Consider the following 19,004-nt stretch of genomic DNA (forward strand, 5'->3'; position numbering starts at 1 on the left):
ACAGGCAAAGTTCTGAAAAAAAAGTATACTGTTTTTTATTTAAAATCCAAAGGACATTTAACACAGGAGCAATATCAACAAACAATAATACACCAAAAAAACTATGTAACTTGCTAAAAAAAAACACGCATTTTGTGATGATGTGTTAAAAACGCTGTAGACAGGTATATTGTTGATTATTGACCATTGATTAACTGCTGACATTTGTATCAATCTAATAGACTCAATGTATAGAATTGTCTCATTAAATAATTCTTAACATTTTAGCTATGTAATAGTTTACGTTTAATCTTATGATACCAACACATATGTGCCTAATGTTTTGTGTGCGCGTGTGTGTGTGTGTGTGTGTGTGTGTGTGTGTGTGTGTGTGTGTGTGTGTGTGTGTGTGTGTGTGTGTGTGTGTGTGTGTGTGTGTGTGTGTGTGTGTGTGCGTGCGTGCGTGCGTGTGTGCGTGTGTGCGTGCGTGTGTGCGCGTGCATGTGCGTGTGTTTGTCCTTGTATTTCCACCCTGCTTGAGACATCAACAGGGAAAAGTACCTTCCATATGAGGACCGGTGAACAAGCTAGGACCAAAATCATGGTTCCAATACGGAAAACCATCCATCCATCCATCCATTTTTTACCACTTTCTCCCTTACGGGGTCGCGGGGGGCGCTGGCGCCTATCTCAGCTACAATCGGGCGGGAGGCGGGGTACACCCTGGACAAGTCGCCACCTCATCGCAGGGCCAACACAGATAGACAGACAACATTCACACACTAGGGCCAATTTAGTGTTGCCAATCAACCTATCCCCAGGTGCATGTCTTTGGAGGTGGGAGGAAGCCGGAGTACCTGGAGGGAACCCACGCATTCACGGGGAGAACATGCAAACTCCACACAGAAAGATCCCGAGCCCGGATTTGAACCCAGGATTGCAGGACCTTCGTATTGTGAGGCAGACGCACTAACCCCTCTCACACCGTGAAGCCCATACGGAAAACCATTGCATCTAATAGAGAATCTCTTATTTGCACCACTGGTGGTGAAATCTATCAAAGTTAGGGTGGTCCCAAAAAGGAGGGATTTTAAAAGTGCTTCCCCTCTGGTCAACATATGAAAAGACAAGTGGGTGTAAACATTTGAAGTGTTCCCCCTCCGGCCAACATATGTTATAATAAGTGTGTGTAAGAAATGGAAATGTGCCCCCTTAGGCCAAAATTCATTTTAAAAAATGTATTATTTATATAGAGACACACTGTAATAACTTTAACTAAATAATGAAGATGAAAAACACATTACAAGCAAAAAATACAAAAAAAAAGTATTAACTAAAGGCTTACCTTTTGTATATTTGCATAGTATGTATATATTATTAATGTTGTAAATAAAAATATTTATATATCTAGAAAGGGTGGTCCTGAAGAGGTTGGCATTTTTTGGAGGTCAAGAAGGCAGAAAATACAACAATGTGTGTGTGTGTGTGTGTGTGTGTGTGTGCGTGTGCGTGCGTGTATTTTTGTGTGTGCGTGTGTATGTGTGATTGACGTTTCTTACTTTGCCTTTCTTCATTTCACTGCAAATTGACGCTGCTTTAAAAAGTACTTGAATTGTTATGGAAAGAGTATGGTGGACTTTGTCTAAAATGATAGTTAAATATATTTTTTAAACAACATCACAAGGTAACAAGCTCACTTTATCACCCAGTTGAGAGCGCATCCTCCAGATGTCTGACATTTCCCCCCTTTATATTCTCTTCTATCACAGATGTATTATAATCCATCCATCCATCCATTTTCTACCGCTTATTCCCTTTCGGGGTCGCGGGGGGCGCTGGCGCCTATCTCAGCTACAATCGGGCGGAAGGCGGGGTACACCCTGGACAAGTCGCCACCTCATCGCAGGGCCAACACAGATAGACAGACAACATTCACACTCACATTCACACACTAGGGCCAATTTAGTGTCGCCAATCAACCTATCCCCAGGTGCATGTCTTTGGAAGTGGGAGGAAGCCGGAGTACCCGGAGGGAACCCACGCATTCACGGGGAGAACATGCAAACTAATTAAAAAGATCTGCTTTGCAAAACGAGCAAGGTATTAATGTATTAAACAAGAAAGAGATGAAAATTTCCCACACTGAACATATTTTCACCCCCGATGTTCTTTGAGTGGCTGCGCTGACTCACGTCCCTTCAGGAAAATAGGAGTGATGACGTTACGACTATTGTCTACAAATTAATTTGCCAGTGACATATTTTATTTTTGACAGTGTTGACAAATCGTTGCACCCCTACTACCATCTATTTATCACTTTCTGGTCGCATGTTTGCGAGGGTTGTTTTTCCCAAGATGTGGAAGGATAGCAAGAAGCAGTGTGCAGTTAAGGAAAGTCTTTTAAAATTCGGGTACTTGAATCTTGTGTCACCATGCAGAATTCAAACTGTAACTCCCACCCCACACTCGGCACACCTGCACACCTCGCTGATAGTCCCTCTCATTCTCCTCCTCCTTGGAAGTGCACAATATTACGCACGAGAGTTGTACATGCACATGCATAGGCTGTTGACCAGTGGTGTGCCGTCAGGGCCAGCAAGGCCTTCTCTGCTGGCCTAACAACCAGAAATCATGATCATAATTAAAAGTATTTTAAAAGTATTTTTTTTATTTACTTTCCTTAAATATCTAAAAAATATTCATATTCTCTTTGTGTCATATTATGCTCCTTCCAGCGGTGTTGTTTTTAAGTTATAGAGTTTTTATCCAATCAGAATTCTGCTAGCTTATGTTACGATGTCTACCAAATCAGCTCAGAGCCTTCAGAATGAACAATGCTGGCGTCTATGCACTGTAAGTGAACGGGGACATACAATCAGATCAGGAGTTGTTGTCAGTAAGGCCTTCTAGATGGCCTTAGGCAGATACATAGCGATGTTATGAGCTAGGTAACACAAGAATTCCATTACCCAGCATGCCACAGTAGTGCAGATCGTGCACAGTAACGGGATGTTTTTGATGAGCACCTTGTGCAGTAAACTTAAAAGGGGAACATTATCACAATTTCAAAAGAGTTAAAAACAATAAAAATCAGTTCCCGGTGGCTTGTTTTATTTTTCGAAGTTTTTTTCAAAATTTTACACCTCCCGGAATATCCCTACAAAAAGCTTTAAAGTTTTTCCATCCATCCATCCATTTTCTACCGCTTATTCCCTTTCGGGGTCGCGGGGGGCGCTGGCGCCTATCTCAGCTACAACGGGCGGAAGGCGGGGTACACCCTGGACAAGTCGCCACCTCATCGCAGGGTACACCCTGGACAAGTCGCCACCTCATCGCAGGGCCAACACAGATAGACAGACAACATTCACACTCACATTCACACACTAGGGCCAATTTAGTGTCGCCAATCAAAGTTTTTGATTTTTCGCTATTTGCGATGCGTCTATTTCCCTGTGACGTCATACAGGGCTGCCAATACAAACAACATGGCGGTTACCACAGCAAGATATAGCGACATTAACTCGGATTCAGACTAGGATTTCAGCAGTTTAAGCGATTGAACAGATTACACATGTATTGAAACAGATGGTCGGAGTATGGAGGCAGATAGCGAAAACGAAATTGAAGAAGAAACTGAAGCTATTGAGGGAATAGCTATTGACGCTATTCGGCCATAGCATGGGTGTACCTAATGAAGTGGCCCATACCATGGCTGCCTTAGCATCGCCGGTAAAATGTGCGGACCAAACGATCAGGACTTTCGCATCTTGTGACACTGGAGCAACTTAAATATGTCGATTGGTAAGTGTTTGTTTCGCATTAAATGTGGGTATCTAGTTTAAAATGTACATACAGCTAGCGTAAATAGCATGTTAGCATTGATTAGCGCAGCATGTTAGCATCGATTAGCTGGCAGTCATGCTGCGACCAAATATGTCTGATTAGCACATAAGTCAACAACATCAACAAAACTCAACTTCGTGATTTAGTTTACTTAATCGTTGCAAATGCTTCTGCAGGTTATCCATACATCTCTGTGTCATGTCTGTCTTAGCATCGCCGGTAAAATGTGGAGACACTCTGGCACATTCAATGGGGGTCTGGCGACAGATTTCTTGCCAGTGGTGCAACTTGAATCCCTCCCTGTTAGTGTTGTTACACCCTCCGACAACACACCGACGAGGCATGATGTCTCCAAAGTTCCCAAAAATAGTCGAAAGAACGGAAAATAACAGAGCTGAGTCCCGGTGTTTGTAATGTGTTGAAAATGAAAATGGCGGGTGTATTACCTCGTTGAGGTCACGCTCTGACGTCATCGTTACGAGACCGATAAACAGAAAGGCGTTTAATTCGCCAAAATTCACCCATTTAGAGTTCGGAAATCGGTTAAAAAAATACACGGTCTTTTTTCTGCAACATCAAGGTATATATTGACGCTTGCATAGGTTTGGTGATAATGTTCCCCTTTAAGAACTCAGCCAACATGCCTTGTCTGAATCTTTTATGATTAAACAAGACAACACATATATTTGCAAGGCCATTTTCAAGAAGGATATTTAAATAATAATTCAGGTTTTGGCTGTATGGTTTTTTAGACATACAGCGTATTTATCTTCTTCCTTGATTTCCTCTTTTGGATTTTTTTTTGCAGTATATGCTGTAACAGCAAGCCCATGCGATCTTTTCAGGTTGGCGTTCGGCAGCCGTGCTTTACTGAAAACAAGTTTGCACTGTGCACGCGCTTCAATATATATCATGTCAGTCATTGAGGAGGCTCCTTTGTGGGCTCTGCTCACCCCTGCTTTCTCTAAATCCTTTGGTTGGATCTGGAGGGGTTGACCGCCACGAAGACAAAATATTTTGTCTTCCTGGGTTTTATTGACTAGAATACTTAATTGTTAGGCACAGACAGCACACAGACGTATGATTTTTTTCAGAAATGATTACTGTTACGATGATGCTATGATGCTAATATGATTTTTTTTTTTAGTTAAAGAATATAATTTAGGTACCCCAGCTTTAATACTCAAGAGGCAAAGAATAAACAAATGCAGTGTGCGCCAGGAACATGTGCGTGGAGCGTCAGTCGAGACTTAGCATAGCATTAACAAAACAAATAAGATAACATAAACTATTGCATGGAGCCAACATTGCAACATTGCTTGGTGACCAAAGTATATAAAGGGGAGTGATTAACTAAGGAGACAGCTAAAACTACAAATTATGAACAGAAAACAGGTTTCTATTCAGTGTCCAAGGCAACAAGAAAAGTAAACGGACCCAAAACAGAACACTAAACTGCGAAAAATAACCAAAACAAGACATGACCAAGGACAGTGGATTGTGACACTGTTATTTAAATTTTTGGGGTCCTTAATACCTGAGTTTGTAGACATTAACCAAAAAAAACCCAACTTATTTTGTAAAAGTAAAAATACTGAGTTAATCACTCTAGTATTGATCATAAACTGATACAACCCATGGTATCGACAATACCGATATATGGATCGATCCGCCCTCCCTTTACGTGTATTCATGGTCGCTTCACCGCAACAGAGCACCTGTGACGCTTGGGTGGCATCGTGGCGTGGTTGCGCTCTCCTGTGGGTGCAGCGGAGATGGAACACAGCGTGAAGGTAGGAATGATGATTTATTTATAACACTATAAAACAGACTAGGAACCAAAACACTTGCACGAAGGCACTAACAAGCAAAACAAACAGAACTAGCATAGGAGCTAGAAGGAACTAAGAACGCTAGCATGTGAGCTAGGGAAATAAACAAAGGAATAGCGTGGAAGCTAACAAGTACAAGAATAGTATTTACCACAATGCGGGAATGCGACGTCACCTGTTGCGTGTAAAGGAAACTAAAGTCCGAGAACGAATGGCAAACAAAGGCAGGCTTATATAAGTAGATAAATAATTAAAGGCAGGTGCGGGTGATCAAACAGAAGGCAGGTGACACAAATGCGTTGCTAAGGAAACGGAAACAAAACAGGAAGTGCCACCGGGAACTAAGGAAGTCAAATAACAAAACGAGATACCAAACAGAATCAAAACCAGAATATGACATGATCCAGGTTGTGGATCATGACAGCACCGTTGTACTTCCTTTAGACTCCTACTAACCTACTTGTTTATTTCCTGTTCATAGTTCACGCGCTTCCACCTACACTTTTTTTAACTTTACTAAGCACTTATTTATTTTGTTTTTTTCAAACTAGCTTAGCGACTAGTTTAACAATTAGCATGTCTTGTCTGCTTCTGTTCGTTCTTTCCTGGTGTGTAACACGTAAAGCCTTGTTTTCTGGTGATAATTATACTTGTAAGAAATGCAGTTTATTGTTGTAATGGAAAGTCCAAAAATAAAGTATCAGCCAGGTTTTTGTGATCGGCATTTGAAGGCATTAATCTGCATTGGCCAAACACATACTGTAGTTTTTCACGGAAATCAGACAATACTGATCAGTGGACCATCTACTTTACATCCGACAAAGGGCCACGTCCATCTCACATCTCACTCTAAAGCGGTGAGCAGTGGTACACAATACTTCAGCTTAGCAGGCCGCTCGGTCGTCCCAGTTCACTTTTGCATGTCTTAAAGTTGGACTTTAACAAGGTTAGCTCCTAGTAACATATAGAAAAACACACAAGCGTCACCGTCTTACAAAATGTCCTTGCTGCAAGTTTTAAAGGGTCCCTATTAGAGATGCGCGGATAGGCAATTATATCATCCGCAACCGCATCACCAAAGTCGTCATCCACCCGCCGTCCACCCGAACCATCATTCTATCAGAACCGGATCCACCCGCCCGCTGAAATACATCAGAGGTCGGCCACCTTTACCACTTACAGGGCTATTTAAACTCGTTTGACAGAGTAATGAAGACAATTGGAGCCGCTACCGTTCTCGCGAATATCCAATTGGCAATTGGCGTTCGTCCTGATGACAAGATAATGGACGTGCTGCGAAGCAATTCCCTATACACTTTCAACAACATGTACAAAACGATTGTTAATCCGGCAACATGTTGTGTGCAGCTTCCGTAATCACGCGTACAAGATTGAAAGGCATACTGGGTGATACAGAGTACACTGCTGGTTGTGATACAAACAACTTTAACACTTACTAATATGCGCCACGCTGTAAAGCCACACCAAAGAAGATTGATAAACACATTTCGGGAGAACATCCTCACAGTAACAGAACATAAACGCAACACAACAAATACCCATAATCCTTTGTATCAGTTACACTTCCTGAATATATTTTACACCCCAGCGCCCCCAACCCCGCCCACCTTACAGACGCACGGGGGGGAAGTATCATGGATACAAAGGAGTCTGGGTAAAAATTGTTTATATCACAACCACTAGTGTACTGTGTGTCACCCAGTATGCCTTGCAGTCCTGTGCGTGTTGCTGCGGAAGCCACACACAACATGATGTTGGACTGACAAGCAAATCGTACATGTTGTAGAAGGCGTCTAAGGCAATGGCTTAATAGGACGCCCTAATATTCATTAAATGGGTGACTGCCGGCAGTCATTCTAGAGAATATTAGAGTCTCCTGTTGTCTTCTTCGCTTTGTGACACTTTGAATGGCAAAGGATACCGATCCCAGAACCATGTTTATCAAATATTTTCGGGTGGTTTAACCGCCACCCGCCCGAACCTAATTAAAATCTATTTTTTCGTCACGTCACCCGCCCGACCCGCGGTTTATCCGCCCGACCCGCGGTTTATCCGCAATTCCCTATTATGCAAAAAAACTACTTTTTTAATTTATTGGTACCTGCTTATGTGTATTTGTGTTTTGCAAAAGTCCTGAACATTTTAAATCATACCGTGGAAGAATTGCAGAGATATTTACAAAACAATCTTGCCTTACTCCAGACTTCTTCCAAACGGTGCGTTTGAAATGTGTCAGTTGTGTAACATTTTTCTGACCTGTGACGTCTGCAGATATCTCTATATAGGGTAAAGGCTTACCCAAAGGTCTTTGTGTGAACCCATCCATCCATCCATCCATCCATCACCTTCCGCTTATCCGAGGTCGGGTCGCGGGGGCAGCAGCCTAAGCAGGGAAGCCCAGACTTCCCTATCTCCAGCCACTTCGTCTAGCTCTTCCCGGGGGATCCCGAGGCGTTCCCAGGCCAGCCGGGAGACATAGTCTTTCCAACGTGTCCTGGGTCTTCCCCGTGGCCTCCTACCAGCTGGACGTGCCCTAAACACATCCCTAGGGAGGCGTTCGGGTGGCATCCTGACCAGATGCCCGAACCACCTCATCTGGCTCCTCTCGATGTGGAGGAGCAGCGGCTTTACGTTGAGCTCCTCCCGGATGGCAGAGCTTCTCACCCTATCTCTAAGGGAGAGCCCCGCCACCCGGCGGAGGAAACTCATTTCGGCCGCTTGTACCCGTGATCTTATCCTTTCGGTCATGACCCAAAGCTCATGACCATAGGTGAGGATGGGAACGTAGATCGACCGGTAAATTGAGAGCTTTGCCTTCCGGCTCAGCTCCTTCTTTACCACAACGGATCGATACAACGTCCGCATTACTGAAGACGCCGCACCGATCCGCCTGTCGATCTCACGATCCACTCTTCCCCCACTCGTGAACAAGACTCCTAGGTACTTGAACTCCTCCACTTGGGGCAGGGTCTCCTCCCCAACCCGGAGATGGCACTCCACCCTTTTCCGGGCGAGAACCATGGACTCGGACTTGGAGGTGCTGATTCTCATTCCGGTCGCTTCACACTCGGCTGCGAACCGATCCAGTGAGAGCTGAAGATCCCGGCCAGATGAAGCCATCAGGACTACATCATCTGCAAAAAGCAGAGACCTAATCCCGTGGCCACCAAACCGGAACCCCTCAACGCCTTGACTGCGCCTAGAAATTCTGTCCATAAAAGTTATGAACAGAATCGGTGACAAAGGACAGCCTTGGCGGAGTCCAACCTTCACTGGAAACGTGTCCGACTTACTGCCAGCAATGCGGACCAAGCTCTGACACTGATCATACAGGGAGCGGACTGCCACAATAAGACATTCCGATACCCCATACTCTCTGAGCACTCCCCACAGGACTTCCCGAGGGACACGGTCGAATGCCTTCTCCAAGTCCACAAAGCACATGTAGACTGGTTGGGTAAACTCCCATGCACCCTCAAGAACCCTGCCGAGAGTATAGAGCTGGTCCACAGTTCCACGACCAGGACGAAAACCACACTGTTCCTCCTGAATCCGAGGTTCGACTATCCGGCGAAGCCTCCTCTCCAGTACACCTGAATAAACCTTACCGGGAAGGCTGAGGAGTGTGATCCCACGATAGTTGGAACACACCCTCCGGTCCCCCTTCTTAAAGAGAGGGACCACCACCCCGGTCTGCCAATCCGGAGGTACCGCCCCCGATGTCCACGCGATGCTGCAGAGTCTTGTCAACCAAGACAGCCCCACAACATCCAGAGCCTTAAGGAACTCCGGGCGGATCTCATCCACCCCCGGGGCCTTGCCGCCGAGGAGCTTTTTAACTACCTCAGCGACCTCAGCCCCAGAAATAGGAGAGTCCACTACAGATTCCCCAGGCACCGCTTCCTCAAAGAAAGACGTGTTGGTGGGATTGAGGAGGTCTTCGAAGTATTCCCTCCACCGATCCACAACATCCGTAGTCGAAGTCAGCAGAACACCATCCGCACCATACACGGTGTTGATAGTGCACTGCTTCCCCTTCCTGAGGCGCCGTATGGTGGTCCAGAATCGCTTCGAAGCCGTCCGGAAGTCGTTTTCCATGGCTTCCCCGAACTCTTCCCATGTCCGAGTTTTTGCCTCCGCGACCGCTAAAGCTGCACACCGCTTGGCCCGTCGGTACCCGTCCACTGCCTCCGGAGTCCTATGAGCCAAAAGAACCCGATAGGACTCCTTCTTCAGCTTGACGGCATCCCTCACTGCTGGTGTCCACCAACGGGTTCTGGGATTACCGCCACGACAGGCACCAACAACCTTGCGGCCACAGCTCCAATCAGCCGCCTCGACAATAGAGGTTCGGAACATGGTCCACTCGGACTCAATGTCCCGCACCTCCCTCGTGACATGTTCAAAGTTCTCCCGGAGGTGTGAATTGAAACTCTCTCTGACAGGAGACTCTGCCAGACGTTCCCAGCAGACCCTCACAATGCGCTTGGGCCTGCCAGGTCTGTCCGGCATCCTCCCCCACCATCGCAGCCAACTCACCACCAGGTGGTGATCGGTAGAAAGCTCCGCCCCTCTCTTCACCCGAGTGTCCAAAACATAAGGCCGCAAATCCGATGACACAACTACAAAGTCGATCATGGAACTGCGGCCTAGGGTGTCCTGGTGCCAAGTGCACATATGGACACCCTTATGTTTGAACATGGTGTTTGTTATCGACAAACTGTGACGAGCACAAAAGTCCAATAACAAAACACCACTCGGGTTTAGATCCGGGCGACCATTCTTCCCAATCACGCCTCTCCAGGTTTCACTGTCGTTGCCAACATGAGCGTTGAAGTCTCCCAGTAGGACAAGGGAATCACCCGGAGGAGCACTTTCCAGTACTCCCTCGAGTGTACCCAAAAAGGGTGGGTATTCTGAACTGCTGTTTGGTGCGTAAGCACAAACAACAGTCAGGACCCGTCCCCCCACCCGAAGGCGAAGGGAAGCTACCCTCTCGTCCACTGGGTTGAACTCAAACGTACAGGCTTTGAGCCGGGGGGCAACCAGAATTGCCACCCCAGCCCGTCGCCTCTCACTGCCGGCAACGCCAGAGTGGAAGAGGGTCCAGTCCCTCTCGAGAGAACTGGTTCCAGAGCCCTTGCTGTGCGTCGAGGTGAGTCCGACTATATCCAGCCGCAACTTCTCTACCTCGCGCACTAGCTCAGGCTCCTTCCCCCCCAGTGAGGTGACGTTCCACGTCCCAAGAGCTAGCTTCTGTAGCCGAGGATCGGACCGCCAAGTGCCCTGCCTTCGGCTGCCGCCCAGCTCACAATGCACCCGACCTCTATGGCCCCTCCCATGAGTGGTGAGCCCATTGGAGGGATGACCCACGTTGCCTCTTCGGGCTGTGCCCGGCCGGGCCCCATGGGAACAGGCCCGACCACCAGGCGCTCGCCATCGTGCCCCAACTCCGGGCCTGGCTCCAGAGCGGGGCCCCGGTGACCCACGTCCGGGCGAGGGAAATCTGGGTTCATTTCGTTGTAATTCCATAGAAGTCTTTGAGCTGCTCTTTGTCTGATCACTCACCTAGGACCTGTTTGTCTTGGGAGACCCTACCAGGGGGCATGAAAACCCCCAGACAACATAGCTCCTAGGATCATTGGGACACGCAAACTCCTCTACCACGGTAAGGTAGCAGCTCAGAGAGGAGCTTTGTGTGAACCCGTCATTTTATTTATGAGGTACAACCAAAGTGCGATACAAAGACCAAAAATGCCGTTATTGGTTGTTTTAAGTCACGATACAAACTCTCAGCCTCATCTGAAGTGAAAATGTGCCTTACTTTTAACTTTTATTTTTCGCGTCAATGTGCCTTCAACTGTGAAGAAGTCGCCTTGAGTGTGTGCTAGGAAGAGTCCTGCTTCCCCCAAATGTTCACCAAAAGATGGATATTCCATAATACTACTTTTAATGACATTCAAGATGAACACTATATATGGCAATGGAGCAGACAATGAAACGGTAAGTAATAACAGTAGGTTAGAAATGTGTGAATGAAATTGTCTTACATGAGAAGGCTAAACTATCTACACAACTCGAGCAATTTTAGCTCGAGTCGTGTAGATAGTTTAGCCTTCTCATGCAAGACAATAGTGTCAGCGTCCTGCGGCAATATAAAGAATGGTTTTCTTGAAAACTTCTTACTGTGTTTTGCAATGGAACAGTTAGTTCTATAATCCGTTATTATGTTTGCAATGTCCCTCGTAGCATGGCTAACCGCAGCCAGCTTGAGCCTCCATTGTTGAAAAGTGTTCAAAGTTGCAGTAGTGAAAGTATTAACATTATATAGAATAGAAAAGCACTTAACTATCAATATACACATGGATACGTCCAGGATTTAACATTGTAGAGATACTGACTCCATAGAAGTTTAACTTTAGTGTATGGTTACACCTTGATCCTGGCTGGCTTCTGCTTTCTTTCTCTCGTCTGCCTGCAAAAATTCTCCTTATTGCGCTGACAATGGTGTGCCTGTTGGTCTTGCAATATCATCTGGGATGTTGTGTTATGATGAAAGTCATTTAAAACAGATGTCTGTTGCCGGTCATTGATGTCATTGATTGTGTTACCTATAAAATTAAGAAAGCTTAAAAAACTACAAAACATAACATATATTTTATGTCTTGTATAACCCCTAAATTACAGTATAGTGCCTGACAAAGAAGTGTTTTTTAAGTCATATATAGTTGACACTTACTTTCTGGTTTAAAATGACTGAATCTCAGTTTGGTAAGTTACATACAGGTAAAACTAAATAAAAATGGAATACAGTGCAAAGGGTTGTTTATTCCAGCAATTACATTTACAAGGTGAAACTAATGTATGATATAAGCTCATAACATGTAACTCAATATATTTCAACCCTTCTTTTGATATAGTTGTGATAATAATGGCATAGAGTTAATGAAACACATGAAATGAAAAGTTCAGAAAAATGTGTTTTCAAATACTGTAAGGCGTAATCATCAAAATGATCACAAAGACTTGACACATATCACTTTACGTGTAAGTGAGTTTATGTCACATATTCGTTTCACATTTGAAATTGAATTGCTGATATGAATGGAATTATGCACGATACACAAACTTTTTGAGTTTCACCTGTATACTTGAAGTTTATTTAGTACTGTTTACTTTTTGAAGAAGCTTTTTAAAACATTTAAAATATCCTATAACTACATGCTGAAAATGTATTTAAAGTAAAATCGTTTTCTGACACATCTTGTCTGGTTTGTTATGGTTGGGTTAGGTTTTTAACTTCAAATTGAATTTAGATTAACACATTTTCTTGTAAGATATGCTTAAAATGTCTGTCTTCTTTGCTTTCTCTTCATCTCCTTCAACTCTATACCCTCTTCTTCTTCACCCGCTTTAACAAATATTAGGATTGTTATTTGACATTCTTTATAAAACACCATTTTGAAAATCTACGTTTTGTTAAGAAATGATGGTCAAAGTTTGATTGCTTGGTAAAAAGATAGGTATTCCAAATCTCAAGTGTATTAGCTATGTTATATATATCCCTCATATCCAGACCCATAAGGAATCTGCATATTTTTTCATAGTTTTTTGCGGTAATCCACGGGGAAAATCTGGGGAATTCAGCTGAGTGTTATTTCTTGTTCATAAATCAATATAAATTTGCCTATAGCAGCACATATCTGTGGAAAATCAGCAGGACCTCTGTCCCTGCTGATTCTGTCTGGGCCTGCTTATAACTGAGGTCAAGTCCTTAAGATGGGTTAATAATAAGAAATTATCCCTAATAATATTTTGGCAGGCACCTACATTATTGGAACATTTCAGCTTTTTAATGGGTACTTCTATAAGTAAAGCATACTAAACTGGCTTTAATATGACATATGTAACTCTACAAAATGAGATTCAGTCATTTTAAACCAGAGAAGACGTGTCAGTAATAAGTAATATCACTTTAAATCACTTTTTGACAGGCATCATAAAGTAATTTAGGGTTATATAGGACATAAAATATATTTTTCAGCAAGTCAACAGTTCTGGCGCTACCATATGATGGATTTAACACTTAAGGTGAAACTAAAAAAAATAGAATATCGCAGGAAGGGGATAGGAATATGTTTGCAGTAAAATGACATATGAAGCGTCCTGTCATTCATTAGTTGACATTAAACATGTGTTAGTTCACACAAAACGGGGTCATATACACAGCATGTGATCTGTATATAGGGAGGGGCGGCCCTGCTTATCATTATAATAACCACGGACATAACGCAATCCTTTATTTGGCAGACAATCACTTTTTGCCACAACACATATTTTAGGACAGACTACCTGTCACTGCTGTAGTCATGTTGACATTCACAAAAAAATCGCCTCCACCATCATTCAGTGACGTCACCTCACTGAAGCAAGGGTCTCCAACCAGTAGTTCGCTAGCTGATTTATAGTGGCTCACAAAAGTGTGAAATTATAATTACTCAAACACTCAGTATTTTATAACACTTCGATTCAGACAATATGCCTCTATTTAATGACAAAGTACCACAAGGGGCGGTATAGCTCGGTTGGTAGTGCAGCCGTGCCAGCAACTTGAGGGTTCGATCCCCCGCTTACACCATCCTAGTCACTGCCGTTGTGTCCTTGGGCAAGACACTTTACCCACCTGCTCCCAGTGCCACCCACACTGGTTTAAATGTAAAAAAAAAAAAGTTGATATTGGGTTTCACTATGTAAAGCGCTTTGAGTAACTAGAGAAAAAGCGCTATATAATTCACTTCACTTCACAAGTTAGCACAAAGACAATAACCCCAATGTTTGTGTGGAAATCTGTTTCCTGATTTACTACACGTACCATTTACATGTTGCTAGTGAAATACAGAAAGTATTTACAGTGCTTCGCTTTTTCCACATTTTGTTATGTTACAGCCCTTTTCCAGAATGGTATGTATGTATTTTTGGGCAAAATTCTACACACAATATACCCTATAACAGGGATCGGCAACCCGCGGCTCCGGAGCCGCATGCGTCTCTTTGATCACTTTAATGTGGCTCAGCTGCTAAATTGCCGACCCCAACGACTATTCCGTGAGGTTTCCGGATTTTAGTGCCTCTCTCAGAAATCACCCGAGGATTACATTCTCCAATTTTCACCTGGACTAGAATACTGAGGGTGTGCAGTGATGGCAATGTCTTTAACCTCCTCTACAACATGTCGTCGCGCCCGCTTTTACATGCCGACTGGTCATTTTATGTTCAGCCTCTGTTAACACACAAAAGCGACAGCAACGCATACTTGTTCAACAGCCATAAAGGTTACACTGAGGGTTGTAATATAAACAACTTTAACACTCTTACTAATATGCACCACACTGTGAACCCACACCAAACAAGAAGGACAAACACATTTTGGGAGAACATCACCACTGTAACACAACATAAACATAAAAGAACAAATACCCAGTTTATATCACAACCCTCTGTGTAACCTGTATGGCTGTTGAACAAGTATGCCTTGCAATCGTTTGCGTGTGTCTGCAGAAACCTCGTACGACATGTGACTGGACTGGAAAGCTGACTGGACGTGTTGTCGAGGGCGTCAAAGGCAGCACCTTCATAGGATGCCCTTATTATTGTTAGTCGAGGGAAATTCTGCGAACATTTGCGAGAATGGTTGATCTGACATTCGGTAGTCTCTCAGAATATTCGGGATGGTTGGCAAGTGTGATGCTGTCAAGCGGCGTTCATAAAAAACTTGCGGGCCACACTATCATTACATTTTTATATTAAGGTGCAGGCCGCGTGTCTGAGACCCCTGGTTTATACATAGGACATAGTTAAAAAAATCTCTGTATGCAGTATTATTTCATATTAAATTTCAAAAGAGTTTTGTGGCTCCCATTGTTTTCTTTATTTTGTGAAACGGGTCAAAATGGCTCTTTGAGTGGTAAAGGTTGCCGAACCCTGCCCTATAATGACTATGTAATAAGTTTATATATATATATATATATATATATATATATATATATATATATATATATATAATGTACATACAGTCATGGTTAAAAGTTAATAAGAACATAATGTCATGGCTGTTTTGAGTTTTTTAAGAATTTCTACAACTCTTACTTTTTGTGATAGAGTGATTGGAGCACATACTTGTTGGTCACAAAAACATTCATGAAGTTTGGTTCTTTTATGAATTTATTATGGGTCTACTGAAAATGTGACCAAATCTGCTGGGTCAAAAGTATACATACAGCAATGTTAATATTTAATTTTATTAACTCCCAGGAACACCAAGCCTACCGTCAATCATGGTGGTGGTAGTATTATCCTCTGTGCCTGTTTTGCTGCCAATAGAACTAGTGCTTTACAGAGTAAATGGGACAAAAGGAGTATTACCTCCAAATTCTTCAGGACAACCCTGAGGTTGGGTCTTGGGCACACTTGGGTGTTCCAACAGGACAATGACCCCAAACACACGTCAAAAGTGGAATGGCTAAATCAGGGTAGATTTAAGGTTTTAGAATGACCTCCCCAAAGTCCTGACTTAAAAATGCTAAAGAAACAAGTCCATGTCAGAAAACCAACAAATGTAGCTGAACTGCACCAATTTTGTCAAGAGGAGTGGCCAAAAACTCAACCTAAAGCTTGCCAGAAGCTTGTGGATGGCTACCAAAAGTGCCTTATTGCAGTGAAACTTGCCAAGGGACATGTAACTAAATATTAACATTACTGTATGTATACTTTTGACCCAGCAGATTTGGTCACATTTCCAGTAGACCCATAATAAATTCATAAAAAAAACAAACTTCATGAATGTTTTTTGTGACACCTCTGGAACTGTAATTAATCAAGATTAATCCAAATGCAAACGTGTTCCAAATGAATCAAGCTGTACAGATAGAGAGGAAGTGAACTTTCTCCTGTCCTTGTGTCCTCCAGGTGTTTTTCACGAGAAACAGGAAGCTCGTGGGTCGGAGAGAGATGGCGCTTCCCCCCCGGCGGCCTCTACCCCACCGTGGGGATGCTGAGTAACGGCGAGAAGGTCAAGGTGGACCTCCATCCTCTCAGCGGATGAGCTGGACGCCCTCGCCAACGAGCTCTCTGCCGAACAGCTGGCTGTGCCGCAGAGCAGGGGCCCCAGTAGGCACGCAGGCCCCCACTCAGCCCACTTATTCAAGAACCCGTGCTTTCTTGGAAATGTCCCCACCATCCCGGCACTTCAGATGACTGCGACGCTTGGAATCCCCTGGGTTGTAAATCCAGTGCAATGTGTTCTCTGTCAGCTGTGTGCGGCTGTCATCGCTGAGGTCTGGCAACCTCGCTCCACTTTTATTACATTTGAGGAGACTCCAAGGAAAGCTGACTAGTGCCATGTCTTTCCTCCGGGCCTCTCTCACCACCCTTCTCTCGCCCTCTCTCTCGCTTTGGCAGAGCGCGCCCTCTAGCGGCCGAGCACAGACATGCCATCCTAGTCATTGTTACCCCCAAATGTTTTCTGCGCATGGCTTTGCTGCAACCACATCAAGATGCTCGGAGCCACTTCGTCAGGTATGTTTTCTTCACATGCAAACACTTTAATCGATGTTCAGCGCAAAGCAATCAGGGAATGTTCTTTTTTTTGGTTTTTATTTGCTTGAAGTTGTGTTGAAAGAGAGAACTTTACGTACGTCATGCTGTCACAAAAACAACCACAGAGCCAAAAGGGACGCATTCTGGTTTAATGCACTTCAAAAGTTTATTAACCCTTACTGTAAATGTTACTTATTAATTATTTTTGTATAAATTATTTTTATTGGCCATATTTTTTTTTTTATTGTAATTTACAAAGGTGTTGAATAATTTGAAGTGCAACACTCTGACCTTGTTACTCATGTTATGTTACATCTCATTCTCAGATGGTTTGTGTGTTTGTAAGCTGAACACTGTAAAGATTTACTCAAGATGTTTGGTGCCACAAAACTAGACTAGAGTGTGCCTGGAAAGTATTCACAGTCCCATTATGTTATGTCAGTCTAATTCCAAAATTGAATACATTAATTTTTCTTTCCTTTGGCAGCAATTACAGCCTCAAGTATTTTTGAACATGACGCACTTTTGCCCATTTTTCTTTGCAGGACCTGTCAAGCTCCATTGGATTCAACATGAAGCATTGTTTTTCATCCAGGATGTCTCTGTACATTACTGCATTCATCTTTCTCTCTATCCTAACTAGTCTCTAAGTTCCTGCCGCTAAAAAATATCCCCCCAGTCTGATGCTGCCACCACCATGCTTCACTGTTCAGTTCAGTTTCAGTTTATTTCGAACATGCATATGATACAATGTAAGGCTTCACATATTTCCAGTAGTTTCATTACAGTATGTCCGAAAAGGAGTAGGAAGAAGCAGAGTTTATTTAATCCCACCCATTTTCATATCATTAGATTAGATAGTACTTTATTTATTCCGTCAGGAGAGTTCCTTCAGGAAAATTAACATTTTCAGCACAATCCCATTCAAGATCAGACAAACATTACAGGGAGACAGAACAGGATCGCTGATGGGTCTGCTGGCTTCCAGCGCCCCTTACAAAAAAGATGAGATACAGGTAAACAAGGGGAGGGTGGGAGAAAAAAATAGAAGATTAAATAAGATAAAAAAAATCAGTGTTAGCCTGGGCCCTGGAGAGGGGGTGCAGACTGAGGCCAAGGGAAAAAAACAACTCATAGCCATAGTACACATCTCTCTTACATGTGTGTAAGAGGGAAACATCAAACATCAAAGAACACAAAGGACATTAAAGCAGCAGGTACAATCAGACACTTCTACATACAGCTATGAATAAAAAGTAAAAGAAACATATACACTGTGGATATGTTTTTATCCCATTTCCTTTTTCTCTAACAGAATAGTGAATAAATAAATAATACACTATAGTAAGTAAAAAAATATTACATACATAATCTTTAATCTAAAAACAAAAACAAAAAAAGGGTTCAAGATCGTGATCACTAGGAGTGCCTGTTTCCTCCAAAAATGATGCCTGGCATTCACTCAACCAAGTTAAATTTATTTATTGCTGCAGAGATGGTTGTTCTTCTGGAAGGTTCTCCTGTCTCTCCACAGAGGAATGCTGTAGCGCTGACAGAGACCTCCCTGATTAGACTAAGATGAATGCAGCGATGTACAGAAACATCCTGGATAAAAACCAATGCTTCATGTTTAATCTAATGGAATTTGAGAGGTGCTGCAAAGTGGAATGGGCTTAACTACCTAAAAGCAGGTGTGCCAAGCTTGTGGCGTCGTATTCGAAAGGATGCCAAAGG

General features: G+C 43.4%; 1 protein-coding gene across 1 annotated transcript in view; it reads left to right on the plus strand.

Moving 5' to 3' along the window:
• Positions 1–19,004, plus strand: part of spryd3 (SPRY domain containing 3) — a 126,958-nt gene that overhangs the window by 105,996 nt on the left and 1,958 nt on the right. The window contains 2 exon segments of the mRNA XM_061904341.1: positions 16,641–16,691; positions 16,693–19,004. The exon segment at positions 16,693–19,004 is cut by the window's right edge and continues 1,958 nt beyond it. Of these exon segments, the coding sequence (XP_061760325.1) occupies positions 16,641–16,691; positions 16,693–16,776 (135 nt within the window). The 3' untranslated portion in view covers positions 16,777–19,004.

The sequence above is a fragment of the Nerophis ophidion genome, linkage group LG06, assembly GCF_033978795.1.
Source record: "Nerophis ophidion isolate RoL-2023_Sa linkage group LG06, RoL_Noph_v1.0, whole genome shotgun sequence".
Lineage (NCBI taxonomy): Eukaryota > Metazoa > Chordata > Actinopteri > Syngnathiformes > Syngnathidae > Nerophis > Nerophis ophidion.